The sequence below is a fragment of the Oncorhynchus gorbuscha genome, linkage group LG08, assembly GCF_021184085.1.
Source record: "Oncorhynchus gorbuscha isolate QuinsamMale2020 ecotype Even-year linkage group LG08, OgorEven_v1.0, whole genome shotgun sequence".
In the NCBI taxonomy this organism is placed as follows: domain Eukaryota; kingdom Metazoa; phylum Chordata; class Actinopteri; order Salmoniformes; family Salmonidae; genus Oncorhynchus; species Oncorhynchus gorbuscha.
The window spans coordinates 29,798,442-29,817,549 of record NC_060180.1 but is presented as its reverse complement, the minus strand read 5'-3'; the positions used below and the strand labels follow the sequence as shown (position 1 = coordinate 29,817,549).

General features: G+C 46.0%; 1 protein-coding gene across 3 annotated transcripts in view; it reads right to left on the bottom strand.

Moving 5' to 3' along the window:
* Positions 1–380: 380 nt before the first annotated feature.
* LOC124041472 (prominin-1-A-like) overlaps positions 381–19,108 on the bottom strand; it is a 35,509-nt gene continuing 16,781 nt past the window's right edge. For all 3 annotated transcript variants that reach the window (XM_046359090.1, XM_046359091.1, XM_046359092.1), the window contains exons 3-24: positions 18,219–18,283; positions 17,620–17,825; positions 17,393–17,513; positions 16,084–16,147; positions 15,825–15,914; positions 15,382–15,578; positions 13,739–13,813; positions 6,181–6,244; positions 5,042–5,198; positions 4,788–4,940; positions 4,428–4,551; positions 4,238–4,326; positions 4,021–4,105; positions 2,567–2,710; positions 2,378–2,446; positions 2,181–2,267; positions 1,924–1,977; positions 1,718–1,798; positions 1,296–1,364; positions 998–1,087; positions 733–845; positions 381–488 (exon numbers count right to left, since the gene is read on the bottom strand). In XM_046359090.1, the coding sequence (XP_046215046.1) occupies positions 437–488; positions 733–845; positions 998–1,087; positions 1,296–1,364; positions 1,718–1,798; positions 1,924–1,977; positions 2,181–2,267; positions 2,378–2,446; positions 2,567–2,710; positions 4,021–4,105; positions 4,238–4,326; positions 4,428–4,551; positions 4,788–4,940; positions 5,042–5,198; positions 6,181–6,244; positions 13,739–13,813; positions 15,382–15,578; positions 15,825–15,914; positions 16,084–16,147; positions 17,393–17,513; positions 17,620–17,825; positions 18,219–18,283 (2,249 nt within the window). In that variant the 3' untranslated portion in view covers positions 381–436. The remainder of the gene's footprint in view (positions 489–732; positions 846–997; positions 1,088–1,295; positions 1,365–1,717; positions 1,799–1,923; positions 1,978–2,180; positions 2,268–2,377; positions 2,447–2,566; positions 2,711–4,020; positions 4,106–4,237; positions 4,327–4,427; positions 4,552–4,787; positions 4,941–5,041; positions 5,199–6,180; positions 6,245–13,738; positions 13,814–15,381; positions 15,579–15,824; positions 15,915–16,083; positions 16,148–17,392; positions 17,514–17,619; positions 17,826–18,218; positions 18,284–19,108) is intronic.

Below are 19,108 nucleotides of genomic sequence, written 5' to 3'. Positions count from 1 at the left end.
TACCCTTCAACACTGTGTGTGTGTGTGTGTGTGTGTGTGTGTGTGTGTGTGTGTGTGTGTGTGTGTGTGTGTGTGTGTGTGTGTGTGTGTGTGTGTGTGTGTGTGTGTGTGTGTGTGTGTGTGTGTGTGTGTGTGTGTGTGTGTGTGTGTGTGTGTGTGTGTGTGTGTGTGTGTGTGTACTGCAGACATTGAGAATGTGGCCTTTAATTCCTGACACACAGCATGGAAACATGAGGTGCCTACAGAAAACAGTTCCTCTGTCCATCGTGAGGGAGAGATCGCTCCTGCGTTTCAGTCCATCACTGAGGGAGAGTAGCACTTCCTTATTGAAATACACCATGCGACTGGCTTTAGTCTTGTTCAGAATGTCCCATGTAGTAGTTTTAGGTAGTCCCTGAGAGCAGTAACAGTCCTGGCCAGTCCTCTTTCCCTCAGCTCAGTAGGGTTGGACTTGGGCTCGGGGGATGATGCTCATGGCTATGTGGTTGCTGTGGGGAGAAAGATGAAACAAGAACAACAACAAAAAAAGAGTTTGTATCTTGGTTCCATACCACCTTTACTGCAACAACGTTTCAATCAATCATAGTGTCCTGGGCCCGAGTCACGCAGTAGTAGTGCTGACAAAGGATCAGTTCAGCCTTTTATGTCGTATTGAATAAGAAGATATGGGGGCCCACCGAGTACCTAAGTACAATCATCGGATGCATGCGTGTAAATATCTAAGCTACTCACTCGTAGTTATCACTGTGCTTCATCCTCCTGTAGAACTTGGCCAGTTTGATGGAGAAGACGATGCTGGGGACCAGGAAGATCATACACCAGCCCAGGCTGAACCAGAATGCATTCTGGACAAACAGACACAGGTAGGTTAATAAACCATGTTGGATTAGCTCGCTCCACTCACTCGCTCCACTCGCTCGCTCGCTCGCTCACTCACTCACTCACTCACTCACTCACTCACTCACTCACTCACTCACTCACTCACTCACTCACTCACCAGAGATTGCACCATGTTTGAGCAGACTATAACCTCAGCTGAGTCCATAGCTTCAGCCACTGGGCCACAGAGACCAACCTGCTGAGTGATCTACAGAACACACACACACACAGAAGTGTCAATCAATCAAATGTATCAATCAAATGTATTTGATATACCCAGCCTGAAACCCAGGCCTGTTTTAACAGAAGAACCACACATTCTTACACATAGGGTTGAGGCTAAAGCTAAAATTCAACCAAACACACGGTAGAGTAATTTAGTGATACAGTAATAATAGTACACTAAGTGAACACACCGTGAAATTAGCCCAGTCAGCATACGCCGTGAAGTACCCCATCTGACAGTCTAGGAACCCCCTACTCTCCTGAGAGAGAGCGTGAGAGCGAGAGAGAGAGAGAGAGAGAGGAGAGTGAGAGCGAGAGAGAGAGAGAGAGAGAGACAGATGTAAATTCAACACACTCAGTCATGAGAATCAGTGGAGCTTTGCAGCAGAGAATCAGGTGGACTTCCCTGTAACTATGTGAAGTGGACCTTGTGAGCTAAGATGTGAGCAATGGCTGTGGTGCTACAGGCTAAGTCAGACAGAGAGCTGTGCTTGTCACACTCATCGGAACTCATCTCTCCCTCTTCACTATACAGAATGTGGCATTATGACGTCGTTTTCTGGTTGTAAAGTATTTTTTCCGTGACGGGATGCGCTTGTGTGTGGCTACTCACGGCCTTGACAATCCGTGAAGTGTTAGTGTTGAGGAAGTCTTGAGCTGTTCCCACTTCCCTCAACACATCTCTGACTGTGCGCTAAAGGAGAGAGGGAGAGAGAAAGAGAGAGGGATGAGCGCGCATTGCACAGCTACATGGTGACGTGGTCTAACGAAAGAACACGTGCTGCTCATGCTTTCGGAACACCCTGCAGTAATACTCACATCGATGTGTGACGCTATGACACCGAGGGCATCTATGGTGGAGTTCAAATGAGTCTGAAACACAAAAGACCGACCGATACTATATCCACACGTACACACAATGTGACTCTGCTCTGAATAATGACCTCCGAAGAACTGATGAAAACACGTCACAGATAGTTCAGATAGCTGTACATTTCATACGGCCACACACATGGGACATTTAGGCTGACGTTGTCCAGAGCAGAAGCCGACAGCGCCAGGCTGGTCGGACGTACCAGTTGTGGGATGATGGCAGTGTTAATGTAGAACTGGATCTCTCTCAGGTCTGCAGCCTCCCGTGTCAGCTCTAATTTAACACCAGTCTGGAGGGAGACGGTGGGACATGCTTCACATTACGGTCTTTCTACAAATGTACAGTCCAACATTGAGGAGCACATTATACGATGATGACTGAGTGGGTTTTACTACTCACTTGAGCAGCAGCCAGTTGGTCTAGCCTGTCTGCTGTTTCATTCAGATCAATGCTGGAAATATTGTTGATCTAAAAACAGACGTCGAAACCGTTACGGTGTGTCATATGATCTGATGTATTCTCAAATTCGATACAAACTACGAGATCAAAGATCAGACGGATGCGCACACACACGCACACACTTTGTACCTGCTGTGTGACAGAGCTGAAGTCGACATCATGGGCCTTGTCAGAGAAGCTGTGTAGCTGATTGCGTATGTCACGGGTGAGCAGGGTGACGGTCGACAGTTTGATCTCATTCCTGTCAAAGTGCTGCTGAATCTCTTCTGTGTACTGGGAGGGGAGAGGTAAACACATGATTAGAAGGACTAGAGGAAAAATGGTCCTAGGAGAGCAGATGGTTTAACATATGGACTTTACACCAATTTGGAAGTGGAAACATAAGATGATTCATTTGGGAATTAAATCCCCATGTAAAGTGATTCCCAGTGATCATCAATAGACAGTATATGGTGATAGAAAAAGTTAAAACCATATGTGATCGAGTAGAAACCATACGTGACAGAGTAGAAACAGTAGGAACCCTATGTGACAGAGTAGAAACAGTAGGAACCCTACGTGACAGAGTAGAAACAGTAGGAACCCTACGTGACAGAGTAGAAACAGTAGGAACCATACGTGACAGAGTAGAAACAGTAGGAACCCTACGTGACAGAGTAGAAACAGTAGGAACCCTACGTGACAGAGTAGAAACAGTAGGAACCCTAAGTGACAGAGTAGAAACAGTAGGAACCCTATGTGACAGAGTAGAAACAGCAGGAACCCTAAGTGACAGAGTAGAAACAGCAGGAACCCTATGTGACAGAGTAGAAACAGTAGGAACCCTAAGTGACAGAGTAGAAACAGCAGGAACCCTATGTGACAGAGTAGAAACAGTAGGAACCCTAAGTGACAGAGTAGAAACAGCAGGAACCCTATGTGACAGAGTAGAAACAGTAGGAACCCTACGTGACAGAGTAGAAACAGTAGGAACCCTAAGTGACAGAGTAGAAACAGTAGGAACCCTACGTGACAGAGTAGAAACAGTAGGAACCCTACGTGACAGAGTAGAAACAGTAGGAACCCTACGTGACAGAGTAGAAACAGTAGGAACCCTACGTGACAGAGTAGAAACAGTAGGAACCCTACGTGACAGAGTAGAAACAGTAGGAACCCTACGTGACAGAGTAGAAACAGTAGGAACCCTACGTGACAGAGTAGAAACAGTAGGAACCCTACGTGACAGAGTAGAAACAGTAGGAACCCTACGTGACAGAGTAGAAACAGTAGGAACCCTACGTGACAGAGTAGAAACAGTAGGAACCCTACGTGACAGAGTAGAAACAGTAGGAACCCTACGTGACAGAGTAGAAACAGTAGGAACCCTACGTGACAGAGTAGAAACAGTAGGAACCCTACGTGACAGAGTAGAAACAGTAGGAACCCTACGTGACAGAGTAGAAACAGTAGGAACCCTACGTGACAGAGTAGAAACAGTAGGAACCCTACGTGACAGAGTAGAAACAGTAGGAATCCTACGTGACAGAGTAGGAACCATATGTGACGGAGTAGAAACAATAGAAATCGTAGTGTGACAGTCGTACTTTGGACACGTTGAGCAAAGCATTGAGGTCTATGAGATCATACAGATGGAGTGTTGTCCATAGAGGCCTGTTCTTTTCACAATCACTACAAACACACAACAATACATCATTACATAGCACAATAGCAGAACAAAAACAACATTACATTTAGAGTGACTTATAGTAACCAGAAAGCAGATCTTTCATTTGTATAACCCTTTATAATGTTTCTACATACTTGTATACTTCAGTGAGTGTCAGGTTGCTCTTCAGGCCCAGTGTCTTTCCTAAATTGAAGCCATGTATCAGGCCTGGAGTGTCAGCAAACTGGGGAGGGGGGAGACACACAATCAATCAGTGAGTCAATGAATCCATTGTGTGTGTGAGGATGTATGAGTGTGAGTAGGCGTGTGAGTGTGTTTGTGTACCTGTAGTAGCTGTCCACTGCGCCAGGGCTGGCAGATGAGTGTGTAGACATTTCCTCCCAGTATAAACAGTACTAACACCACCAGCATGAAGAGCCAGGAAAACAGGAAACTTAGCCCTGCACCCCTACACACACAAATACGTTGAGATCACTCTTTCACTAGATTACTTTTGTTAAGGGCACGGGCGTCACTTATGCCTATGCTCGCTCACACACACACACACACACACACACACACACACACACACACACACACACACACACACACACACACACACACACACACACACACACACACACACACACACACACACACACACACACACACACACACACACACACACACACACACAGTACATACGCCATGAGGAAGGTTCCTCCACAGTCTGCGGTGCTGGATCGTTCTGTTGGCTTGTCCTTTGGGATTAGTCCAACCGGGCCCAAAAACAGACCCAGGAGGTTACACACTACAACCAGGAGAACTGCACAGCTCAGGATAATACACACACCCCACCTTAGAGAGACAAAAACAGAGGATCTTTACCTTATCTGTTCAGTCCTGTCAGGTCAGTGTGTGTGTACGTGTGTGCGTGTGGGTGTAAGTGTGTTCATTACCTGATCATCTCTACCATCTCTGACTGTTGTGAGTACATGCCGATGTATCTCTGAGCCTCTCCCAGTGTGTCTGAGATGTTTCTGAGGGTAGAGACAGGGATGTTTCCCTTCACCTCAGAGATTTGCCTCTTGATGTCTTCAAGCTGCTGCTTCACATCTGAGGGAGAAGGATGAATATACCTCTAGACACTGATCCAAGGTCAGTTTTAAAGGTATTTAGGTAAGGTTAAAGCATAAGATGTGGCTATAAGGCTAGTAGACATAATCTCGATAGTGTGGGTGTGCATAATAACCTATACAAGGTAGAATAACTGAATCTACATGATTTATAAAGCTATATTTACATCAGCGGATTCCACAAAGTGCTTATACAGAAACCCAGCCTAAAACCCAGAGCAGCAAGCAATGCAGATTGTGGCGTACAGCAGGTCTGCCACCAGGGGGAGACTCGTCGAGGTCTTGTGACAGACGGAGTACACATCACAAGGCGATGGCTCCCTCTGCTGGACGTGCCAGGTCTCGACGGGCTCTCTGGCCAGGACTAATTGGGGCTGGTGAGTAATCAAGGGCTGATTTCCCATAAAGCTGCCAGAAGGGCAGCACACAGGAGAGAGACCGGGGGAAGAAAGGACTCCTGTGTAGTTGGGGACAGTTCGAGACGTAACAGGAGGGAGTTTTTTTTTTATCCCCACGGGACACAGCAAGACCCGGAGCCCAGAAGACGGTATCCCGGAGAGGGTCTCATGGGGGAGAACTGTTCTTTTCTTTTGAACTATTATTTTCATAAACACCTTTTGAAACTGAGCTAATCCAACTCTGTCCGTGTCTGTCCTGTGTAAACGTTTTGACCCAACCACCTGGCCTGCCACAAGATGTAAAAGCACGGTGGCTCTGAAAATCTCCCTAGAAAGGCAGGAATCTAGGAAAAAAACCTAGAGGAACCAGGCTCTGGGGGGTGGCCAGTTCTCTTCTGTCTGTGCCGGGTGGAGATTAGAAGAGTACGTGGCCATTAAGGCCATATTGTTCTTCAAGATGTTCAAACGTTCATAGATGACCAGCAGGCTCAAATAATAATCAGAGTAGTTACGGTGTCTTAGTCCTATAACAGTTAGTAGTGACATTGAAGGTAATATACTCACTCTGTACCACGTCCTTGGTGTCGTTGGTCACTTTTTGGGGAATACTGGCAAAGAAGTCTTCTCCCTGACACACACACAGTCAGAACCATCCTCAGTAACACTCCAAGGAGTTTCCCAGCATAAATTATGCATGGAAGTCAATCTCCCCCTCAGAACAGGACCATGCATACCACTGTATCATGTCAGTAACACTTCACTAATCCATGGCAACTGTGTGTAAACCTCAGTGCATTGTGTATTTCTCCCCCCCCCCCCCCCCCCCCACACACACACAAACACTCAAATGAAATTGTATTTGTCACATGCACCGAATGTGAAATGTGACCTTAACATGAAATGCTTATGTTACAAGCCCTTAACCAACAACGCAGTTAAGAAAATAATGTATTGAAAATGTTTACTAAATAAACTACAGTAAAAAAAAATATATATAATAATTATAAAATAACAATACTGAGGCTATATACAGGTGGTACTGGTACCGAGTCAACGTTCGGGGGTGCATGTTAGTCGAGGTAATTTGTACAAGTAGGTAGGGGTAAAGTGACTATGCATAGATAAACAGCGAGTACCAGCAGTGTAAAAGCAAAGGGGGGGGGGGGGGGTCAATGGGGTCAATTCAAATAGTCCGGGTGTCCGTTTGATTAATTGTTCAGTAGTCATATGGCTTGGGGGTAGAAGCTGTTAAGGAGCCTTTTGGACTTAGACTTGGCGCTCCGAAGTAGAAAGAACAGTCTGACTTGGGTGACTGGAATCTTTGAAAAAGGTCCTGGATGGCAATAAGCTTGGCCCTGTGATGTACTGGGCCGTACGCCATTGTAGCGCCTTATGGTCAGATGCCGAGCAGATGCCATACCAGGCGGTGATGCAACCGGTCAGGATGCTCTCGATGGTGCAGCTGTATAACTTTTTGAGGATCTGGGGACCCAGGTCAAATATTGGACTGTTAGTTGATCCATCGGCCAGTTTCTTGGACCACTATACCCATTTTGCCAATTGGACTTGGACCCCTCTGCTACTTGGAACCCTAGTAATCCACGACAGGTCTATCGACGTCACCGCACGTGGAGGCAAAAACAGACTCTCCCCCATTGTGACGTCCCTCTAAGGCCCTTCTGCCTGCCCCGGTCTGCTAACTGCTAGCTTGCTAGCCCTGGCCTGCTAACTCCTAGTTTTCTATCCCCGGCCTGCTAACTCCTAGCTTGCTAGCCCCGGCCTGCTAACTGTCTGAATCGCCGTGTCCCCAGCCAGCCCAACCACTTACTGGACCCATACGATCACTTGGCTACGCATGCCTCTCCCTAATATCAATATGCATTGTCCATTACTGTCCTGGTTAGTGATTACTGTCTTATTTCACTGTAGAGCTTCTAGCCCTGCTCAATATGCCTTAACCAACCATGTTGTTCCACCTCCTACATATGCGATGACATTACCTGGTTTAAACATCTCTAGAGACTATATCTCTCTCATCAGTACTCAATGCCTAGGTTTAACTCCAATGTACTCTCTTCCTACCATACCTTTGTCTGTACGTTATGCCTTGAATCTATGCTATCTTGCCCATAAACCTGCTCCTTTTACTCTCTGTTCCGAACGTGCTAGACGGCTAGTTCTTATAGCCTTTAGCCATACCCTTATCCTACTTCTCCTCTGTTCCTCTGGTGATGTAGAGGTTCATCCAGGACCTGCAGTGCACAACATAACTACCACTTTGAAGACGCAAAATAGTTTTTATTGTGAAACAAACAAGAAATAAGACCCCAAAAAAAGAGAACTTGAGCGTGGATAACTATTCACCCCCCCCCCCCAAAAGTTGATACTTTGTAGAGCCACCTTTTGCAGCAATTACAGCTACTGGTCTCTTGGGGTATGTCTCTATAAGTTTGGCACATCCATCCACTGGGAATTTTGCCAATTCTTCAAGGCAGAACTGCTCCAGCTCCTTCAAGGTGGATGGGTTCCGCTGGTGTACAGCAATCTTTAAGTCATACCACAGATTCTCAACGGGGTTGAGGTCTGGGCTTTGACTAGGCCATTCCAAGACATTTAAATGTTTCCACTTAAACCACTCGAGCATTGCTTTAGCAGTGTGCTTAGGGTCATTGTCCTGCTGGATGGTGAACCTCTGTCCCAGTCTCAAATCTCTGGAAGACTGAAACAGGTTTCTCGCAAGAATTCCCCTGTATTTAGCGCCATCCATCATTCCTTCAATTCTGACTAGTTTGCCAAGTCCCTGCCGATGAAAAACATACCCACAGCATGATGCTGCCACCACCATGCTTCACTGTGGGGGTGGTGATCTCGGGTGATGAGTGGTGTTGGGTTTGCACCGGACATAGTGTTTTGCTTGATGGCCAAAAAGCTCAATTTTAGTCTCATCTAACCAGAGTACCTTCTTCCATATGTTTGGGGAGTCTCCCACATGCCTTTTGGCTAACATCAAATGTGTTTGCTTATTTATTTCTTTAAGCAATGGATTTTTCTGGCCACAATTCCATAAATCCCAGCTCTGTGGAGTGTACTGCTTAAAGTGGCCCTATGGACAGATACTCCAATCTCCGCTGTGAAGCTTTGCAGATCCTTCGGGGTTATCTTTGGTCTCTTTGTTGCCTCTCCGATTAATGATTTCCTTGCCTGGTCCATGAGTTTTGGTGGGCGGCCCTCTCTTGGCAGGTTTGTTGTGGTGCCATATTCTTTCCATTTTTTAATAATGGATTTAATGGTACTCCGTGGGATGTACAAAGTTTCAGATATTTTTTTATAACCCAACCCTGATCTGTACTTCTCCACAACTTTTCCCTGACCTGTTTGGAGAGCTCCTTGGTCTTCATGGTGCCGCTTGCTTGGTGGTGCCGCTTGCTTGGTGGTGCCCCTTGCTTAGTGGTGTTGCAGATTCTGGGGCCTTTCAGAACAGGTATATACTGAGATCATGTGACAGATCATGTGACAGATTGCACACAGGTGGATTTTATTTAACCTATTAAAGGTCGACGACATCCAATCCTCGTTTGCTAAGTCAAACGACACCGCTGGTTCTGCTCACACTGCCCTACCCTGTGCTCTGACCTCTTTCTCCCCTCTCTCTCCAGATGAAATCTCGCGTCTTGTGACGGCCGGCCGCCCAACAACCTGCCCGCTTGACCCTATCCCCTCATCTCTTCTCCAGACCATTTCCGGAGACCTTCTCCCTTACCTCACCTCGCTCATCAACTCATCCCTGGCCGCTGGCTACGTCCCTTCCGTCTTCAAGAGAGCGAGAGTTGCACCCCTTCTGAAAAAACCTACACTCGATCCCTCCGATGTCAACAACTACAGACCAATATCCCTTCTTTCTTTTCTCCCCAAAACTCTTGAACGTGCCGTCCTTGGCCAGCTCTCCCGCTATCTCTCTCTGAATGACCTTCTTGATCCAAATCAGTCAGGTTTCAAGACTAGTCATTCAACTGAGACTGCTCTCCTCTGTATCACGGAGGCGCTCCGCACTGCTAAAGCTAAGTCTCTCTCCTCTGCTCTCATCCTTCTAGATCTATCGGCTGCCTTCGATACTGTGAACCATCAGATCCTCCTCTCCACCCTCTCCGAGTTGGGCATCTACGGCGCGGCCCACGCTTGGATTGCGTCCTACCTGACAGGTCGCTCCTACCAGGTGGCGTGGCGAGAATCTGTCTCCTCACCACGCGCTCTCACCACTGGTGTCCCCCAGGGCTCTGTTCTAGGCCCTCTCCTATTCTCGCTATACACCAAGTCACTTGGCTCTGTCATAACCTCACATGGTCTCTCCTATCATTGCTATGCAGACGACACACAATTAATCTTCTCCTTTCCCCCTTCTGATGACCAGGTGGCGAATCGCATCTCTGCATGTCTGGCAGACATATCAGTGTGGATGACGGATCACCACCTCAAGCTGAACCTCGGCAAGACGGAGCTGCTCTTCCTCCCGGGGAAGGACTGCCCGTTCCATGATCTCGCCATCACGGTTGACAACTCCATTGTGTCCTCCTCCCAGAGCGCTAAGAACCTTGGCGTGATCCTGGACAACACCCTGTCGTTCTCAACTAACATCAAGGCGGTGGCCCGTTCCTGTAGGTTCATGCTCTACAACATCCGCAGAGTACGACCCTGCCTCACACAGGAAGCGGCGCAGGCACTTGTCATCTCCCGTCTGGATTACTGCAACTCGCTGTTGGCTGGGCTCCCTGCCTGTGCCATTAAACCCCTACAACTCATCCAGAACGCCGCAGCCCGTCTGGTGTTCAACCTTCCCAAGTTCTCTCACGTCACCCCGCTCCTCCGCTCTCTCCACTAGCTTCCAGTTGAAGCTCGCATCCGCTACAAGACCATGGTGCTTGCCTACGGAGCTGTGAGGGGAACGGCACCTCAGTACCTCCAGGCTCTGATCAGGCCCTACACCCAAACAAGGGCACTGCGTTCATCCACCTCTGGCCTGCTCGTCTCCCTACCACTGAGGAAGTACAGCTCCCGCTCAGCCCAGTCAAAACTGTTCGCTGCTCTGGACCCCCAATGGTGGAACAAACTCCCTCACGACGCCAGGACAGCGGAGTCAATCACCACCTTCCGGAGACACCTGAAACCCCACCTCTTTAAGGAGTACCTAGGATAGGATAAGTAATCCCTCTCACCCCCCCCCTTTAAGATTTAGATGCACTATTGTAAAGTGACTGTTCCACTGGATGTCATAAGGTGAATGCACCAATTTGTAAGTCGCTCTGGATAAGAGCGTCTGCTAAATGACTTAAATGTAAATGTAAAATGTGACTTCAGAAGGTAATTGGTTGCACCAGATCTTATTTAGGGGCTTCATAGCAAAGGGGTTGAATACATATGCGTGCACTACTTTTGTGTTTTTATATATATATATTTTATAAACAAGTTACTTTTTTCATTTCACTTCACCAATTTGGACTATTTTGTGTATGTCCATTACATGAAATCCAAATAAAAATCAATTTAAATTACAGGTTGTAATGCAACAAAATAGGAAAAACGGCATGGGGGATGAATACTTTTGCAAGGCACAGTAAGTGTTCCTTTTGTCCAGGTGGGAAAAGGCAGTGTAGAGTGCAATAGAGATTGCGTCATCTGTGGATCTGTTGGAGAGGTATGCAAATTGGAGTGGGTCTAGGGTTTCTGGGACGATGGTGTTGATGTGAGCCATGACCAGCCTTTCAAATCACTTCATGGCTACCGATATGAGTGCTAAGGGGCGGTAGTTACTTGGACAGGTTACCTTTGCTTTTGTAGGCACAGAGACTATGGTGGTCTGCTTGAAACATGTAGGTATTACAGACTCAGTCAGGGAGAGTTTGAAAAGGTCAGTGAGCCGGCCGCGACCAGAAGGTCCATTGGGCGACGCATCGGGAGGGTTTGGCCGGTAGGGATATCCTTGTCTCATCACACACTAGCGACTCCTGTGGCGGGCCGGGCGCAGTGCACACTAACCAGGTCGATAGGTGCACGGTGTTTCCTCTGACACATTGGTGCGGCTGGCTTCCGGGTTGGACGTGCGCTGTGTTAAGAAGCAGTGTGGCTTGGTTGGGTTGTGTATGGGAGGACGCATGGCTTTCAACCTTCGTCTCTCCCGAGCCCGTACGGGAGTTGTAGCGATGAGACAAGATAGTAACTACTAACAATTGAATACCACAAAATTGGGGAGAAAAAGGGGGTGGGGATAAAATAAAATAAATGTCAGTGAAAACACTTGACAGTTGGTCCGTGCATGCTCTGAGTACATGTCCTGGTAATCCGTCTGGCCCCGCAGCCTTGTGAATGTTAACCTGTTTAAATGTCTTGCTCACATTGGCTATGTGATCAGCCAGTCATCTGGAACAGGTGGTGCTCTCATGCATGCTTCAGTATTGCTTTCCTCGAAGTGAGCATAAAAGGCATTTAGTCCGTCTGGTAGGCTCACATCACTGGGCAGCTCAAGGCTGAGTTTCCCTTTGAAGTCTGTAATAGTTTGCAAGCCCTGCCACCTCCGACAAGAGTCAGAGCTGGTGTAGTAGGATTCAATCTTAGTCCTGTATTGACACCTGTTTGATGGTTTGTCTGAGGGCATAGCGGGATTTTTTAGTGTCCCACTCCTTGAAAGAGGCAGCTCTAGCCTTTAGGTTTCTGGTTGGTATATGTACATACGGTCACTGTGGGGACCACGTCGTCGATGCGCTTATTGATGCTGATGACTGAGGTGGTAAACTCGTTCAATGCCATTGGTTGAATCCCAGAACATATTCCAGTCTGTGCTAGCAAAACAGTCCTGTCTGACCACTTCCGTATTGAGTGAGTCACTGGTACTTCCTGCTTTAGTATTTGTATGTAATCAGGAATCAGTAGGATATAATTATGGTTAGATTTGCCAAATGGAGGGTGAGGGAGAGCTTTGTACGCATCTCTGTGTGTGGAGTAAAGGTGGTTGCACATGTGACATACTGGTAGAAATGAGGTAAAACTGATTTAAGTTTGCCTGCATTAAAGTCCCCGGCAACTAGGCGCCCCGCTTCTGGATGAGCATTTTCTTGTTTGCTTATGGCCTTATACAACTCGTTGAGTGAGGTCTTCATGCCAGCCTCGGTTTGTGGTTGGTAAATAGACGTAAACGAAAAATATAGATGAAAACTTGGTAGATAGTGTGGTCTACATCTCATCATGAGGTACTCAGGTGAGCAATACCTCGAGACTACCTTAATTTTAGACATCGCGCACCAGCTGTTACTGACAAATAGACACACACCACCACCCCTCTTACCGGACGTAGCTGTTCTGTCCTGCCGATGCACGGAAAACCCAGCCAACTGTATATTATCCGTGTTGTCGTTCAGCCACGACTCGGTGAAACCTAAGATATTACCCTTTTTAATGTCCCGTTGGTAGGATAGTCTCAAACGGAGCTCAACCAGTTTATTCTCCAGTGATTGCATGTTGGCCAATAGAATGGATGGTAGAGGTGGGTTACTCACTCGCCGACAAACTCTCACAAGGCACCCTGATCTGCGCCCCCTGTATTTCCTTATTTTCTTCATGCGAATGACGGGGATTTGGGCCTTTATATCCTTCGCGTCAAACTCATTAAACAAAAAATCTTTATCCAGTTCGAGGTGAGTAATCACTGTTTTGATATCCAGAAGCTATTTTCAGTCATAAGAGATGGTACCTTCAACGACATTCTTCTAAAAAGCACACACACACACACTAACTCACTGTCTTCCATGCAGAGGTTACCTTAACCTGTACTTACAAAAGAGGGATTCCCATTGATTATGAATCTGAGTTACATTATCTGTGGTCACTGACCTGACCTATTTCTACTCATGTTTTCCACAGTGGCATACAGTACGCAGTACTGACACAGCAAGAAAGGTGCCGTTGTGTATGATTACTTTGCCTGGCATGCCACAAAACACCTCATTTGGATATTGAACATTTGTGGCATATACAATCAACTAGTTCATTGATAGTCTTCACTTCCATAGCCCATATGGAACATTCCAAATACATAGTCTTGAAAAATGTGTCTATTTAGTCCAGACAGACTCACCTCTTTCACTTTAGAGTTTAGATCAGCCTCGGTGACGTTATTAACGGCCGACTGCAGCTCACTCAGACTGGGGACCTGTGGAACACACACACACACATACACACACACTTTAGATTGCAAACTGCTCAAAATCTTCAAATGACTTCTTTGCAGTAAATGTCATTATTATGCTTTGGCAGAAGGGGGCAGCAAAGCCAGAACTATCAACTATGCTGACATCGCCTGCCTTGTTTTTGATTGTACTTTTATTTATACGGGTTTTTCTCATTGAGAAATTGGACCAGGTCTTTCTTTTCCAAGAGAGACCTGGTCCAATAGCAGCAGGGGAACAACGTTTCAGACAAAACAACTTACATACACAACATTAAACAAAACTATAAACCCACAATACAGTACAACAATTACGTTAAAAACACGAAAGTCTTGACTAAAAAAACAGCTGTCCTAAAGACAATTACACCCTTCGATGCCATATACATCGATCAAGTATTTCAACTCCACCCACGAAACTAGATCATCACATTTTAAAATGATGCTCGTTATCGAAGTAGATCGGTGATAAGGGTTGAATGAAATACTGCGTTGTCGATGATAAAATAAACTGAAGTCTAAAAAACAACATTTATATGGAACTATTCAGGCCTTTTGTTGGACATGTATTTAGAAGATAAATACACAATGCAGAGGATGAGAGGTCAATATAGTACTAACGATCAATGGAAATAGTGTTATTTTCTGTAATAGGGATTAAAGACCAATGGGTCAGAGACATGGGAGGAATTTCAGTCTGGGACTCATAGCTACATGGCAAATTCTCATTGGTATACATTGAGCCTGAAACCGGATACTTGTAACTTGGCCATTGGCACAGTTTAATTGCAAGGAATTCTAATTGGTCAACCACAGGCTAGAGCTGGGTTATAAAACTACATCCTGTCCCTTTGTTCTGTGGAGAGAATTACTGAGGACAGGGGAGAATGAACATCTACCTCTCAGCATAACATCTATGATTTGTCCTCCTCTTTGAATAAACCAATTGGTCTCCCCCCCGATATGCTTAAGGGCCTGTGTTATTGAAGAGTAACATCAACTGCTAGCAGACAGAAATGTCTGGTTTCGTCTTGTGTTACTGATGAGGTGTGTGTGCATGTGAGCATGCATTATGAGCGGTCATTTTCCTGAAACCCAAGCCCTTCGTTGGTGGTTGCCTGTTTGAGGGGGGGGGGGGTGCGTCAGAGGGAGTAGGAGGAGGAGGCGGAAGAAAGGACAAGTCAGGTCAGCTTACAGACTGAAACCTGGCATCCAAAGATAACACCATGAGTCAATGAGTCTACTCATTTGCCTGTGTCGTGTCGATCTCATTAACCCAGTAATTGTGTTCCTCCTGTTGTAAGACAATTTCCTCAAAACACAGTCCATCACCACACAACACACACTGTCGAAAACCACGCACACATGTTATCAGGAACACAGAAGAGCTTGATTGTGTTTAACAAAAGGCCTGAATCCTTCCTTATCAAGAACAAACCAGTAGGATGAAAAGACACACACCGGTGGGTGCAGGGTGATAACTGGGGAACCAGAACAATCGTGGAAACGTGGAAAGAGGAAGAGGCGGCAACACGAAACTAAGTTGTACTCACAGCGATAGTGGTGGCAAATGTTAGTTTCTGTAGCTCTGACTGATAGGCCGAGCACGCAGTACAGTTAGGGTTTCTCAGTGTGTTGTTGATGCGGTCTCTGACAGAGCTAACATTAGCCTGGACCACAGATACATCAGACCGGACCTGGGTTAGAGTAGAGTCTAACCTCACCAGCAGGACACTGGTACTGTTCACCACTAGGATACAAATACAACATACACACATTTTAAAATGTCAGAAGACTTTAAAAAGCACTTTGTTAAACAATTAATGTAGATAATTCAAATGAACCTATATCAGAAGAGGAATACACACACAAACAACACACACAAGCGCACACACACAGAAAACCCCGTTAGAATATCAGAAGAGGAATATACACACACACACACACACACACACACAAAAACACACAAAAACACACACACAGGATGGAGTTGTACCATTGGCTATATCTCTGACAGACTGCAGGGAAGGTTTCAGGGGGCCCTCTAGCCTTCTCTGGATCTCCTTGCCCAGCAGATTACCTATATCTGGGAGCGAGAGAGAAGGTAGAGATGTATGTCATTGGTTTTTCCCAAATTGTGAATGGCAGCTCGTCACTACTGGGTCAAAACGACAATTGGATTTACAGTTGTTTCAGTGTGTTTGTACTTTGCAGAACGTGTGATGCATTATGTGACTAGAAGCTCGGGTACTCACTATTGAGGCTTCTGGTGACTTCATCCACTCTCTCATTGCTCCCTATCAGCACACTATCAATTTGCTGAGCAGAGATAGAAGACACACACACGTAGACACAGGAGAGACGACATAAAATTGAGGAGACTCTCTCAAGCACATTCTGAACACAAAACTGAAACTTCAAAGCCACTACCGACAGCCAAAATGAATGATTGACATGTTCTAACAACACAACCTGCCCTACCATTAACCTATCCTTCTCTCTCCATCCTTTCCCTCCCTCTTCCCCCCTTCTTCCTCTCTCTTTCTCCCCAGTCCCCTTTCTCTCCCTCTCTATCCCCTGCCTTCTTCACCCTTTCTCCCTCTCTTGCCCCGGCGTCCCTCTCCCTCTGTTGTACCAGATAAAAGTGTTGACAGGCCTGACCGTCAGTTAACCATTAAGGTGAATGGGCGACTAATGGTGTGACAGAGAGTCAAAGGTCCTACCCCCAAGACATGCTAACCTCTCACCATTGCAAATAACAGGGGTGGTTAGCATGTTTTGGGGGTATGATGTTTGACCCACTGTTTTTAAATCACTCGTCATTATTCACAATTCATTTTAGGATGATCCGTAACCATGGTATCATCCACGTTAATGTAGAAGTGTTTAGAAACATATTATATTCTTATTTACAGTAAAAGAGACTCCAAAATAACAATACAATATTTACCATTGATTTCTAATGGGCACTAAATAATCTGAAACACAAACGAAACGAACTGCAAATGCATCCGACAAGTTTGTGGTCAAGTCACGCTTGATGTAGTCATTGCGTCCTAGGTACATGGGGCCAAGATTTAAACCTGTGACAACTTGATTCATAATGATCTTTAGGGGTGTCAATAAATTCCCCCCCCCCGCCAAAAAATTGCTTACCAAGGGCAGCTGAGGGGAGGACAACTCATAATAATGGGTGGAACGGAGTGAATGGAATGGTATCAAGCACATGAAAAACATGTTTGATTTGTTCAATACCATTCTATTTATTCCTTCCAGACATTTACCATGAGCCCGTCCTCCCCAATGAAGGTGCCACTTGCTGCCTGTAGAGCATACTCCATAGCTCCAGTATTTGAATGATTTATTTTATTGTCATTCTTGCTCATCTTTATCAAATGGTGTCAATCATTTCAGACCCCACTGTTCATCTATAAAACTGTCTGCATTGACATGTCTATAATGTTTTAGAAACTAAACTGGTCTTCCTTCTTCATTTATTACTTAGGTTTTCTACTCCCTTCTGAAAAATCACAGGTAAGTCCTCTCTCACATGCACGCACACACCTGTGGGACAGCAGTGAGGTAGGTTTGGAGGTTGTCAAGTGTATTGTTGAGTTCCACAGAGCTGTCCTCGACACTCCCTTTCAGAAACTGGTTGCTGAAGAACATGCAGATGTTCCCTGAACTACACACACATGCACAGAAAAATTAGTGTGTATCCATTGTTTCATATAAAAAATGCTCGTTTTTTTTTTCTCATCCAAAGGCTTAAAATATGCGCGCACACTTACAGTATGACTAGCGTGGTGAGTAACGTAGCCCAGTAGAATCCTCTCCTGTGACAGTGGACAGCTTTAGTCTGCTTCTGGTACATGTGTCCTCCACAGCGTCCACAGCAGCGACAGCAGGCCAGGCAGAACCCCACCAGGGGCATCAGGATAATGTACACGATCCCTATAGCAGCACACACTAGGAAACCAACTTCATAGAGAAGGACCTGAGGAGATTCACACACAGTTAACATACACAGACACACACACACATTAACACACAGATACACTAGTAGAATATATAGGATTATGAGCACAGTGTAAATAAGAAGAAGAAAAGTTGGCTGATTCAACATTGGTGAAGAGAAGGATGGTGACACTTTGCTGAAATATAATTAACGTTGCACATTACTGTGTAGTGTTAGCGTACTTTACACTGTCATCTACTACTCATGCAATACTATTAAAACCGAATGACCAGAAATAGTCATGAGACCAATCTTCTATCATTAACAATGAAGAGTCATTGTTGTCTGATGTGACGTCACACTTTGTCAAATATCACTAGACAATAGATTGACTGTGATGTGGACAGGAGTCTCACGCGCATCTGTTCTCACCTCTTTAATGGTCTTGTCGTCGTGGTATATATTGCCATTTTCCTCCAATAAATTCACCAGCAAATCTAAGAGAGAGAGATGGAGAGGGAGATGGAGATGGAGAGAGAGATGGAGATGGAGAGAGAGAGGGAGAGAGAGGTGGAGAGGGAGAGAGATGGAGAGGGAGGGAGAGAGAGATGGAGAGGGAGGGAGAGAGAGATGGAGAGGGAGGGAGAGAGAGATGGAGAGGGAGGGAGAGAGAGATGGAGAGGGAGGGAGAGAGAGATGGAGAGGGAGGGAGAGAGAGAGGGAGAGAGAGATGGAGAGGGAGAGAGATGGAGAGGGAGAGAGATGGAGAGGGAGAGAGAGATGGAGATGGAGAGAGAGATGGAGAGGGAGAGAGAGATGGAGAGGGAGAGAGAGATGGAGAGGGAGAGAGATGAGAGGGAGAGAGATGAGAGGGAGAGAGATGGAGAGGGAGAGAGAGATGGAGATGGAGAGAGAGATGGAGAGGGAGAGAGAGAGGGAGAGAGATGGAGAGGGAGAGAGAGATGGAGAGGGAGAGAAAAAAAGAAGAAGACGGATCTGGATAAGCACTACACAATACGTATATATGTAAGGGTCTTGAAATCATACGGCATATGAAAGCAATTGTGAAAATGTACAGTTATGATATAGCTATTGTTCCCTGAAGGAGGGAATGAGGTACAACATACTATGGGGAATCAACAACCAATCATATTCACCTGAAGAACTGAAATCCCACCAAACGGATGCCAAGCCCGCCCTCGGAAGTCCCGCCTTCCTGACTATAATACTGGGGGTCGCATACATTTCCTCAATTAAGTACCGCTCTTCTGCGAGCCCAATTCCACTGTAGGCGCGGAGTGATTGTATGTTTCCTTAGTATG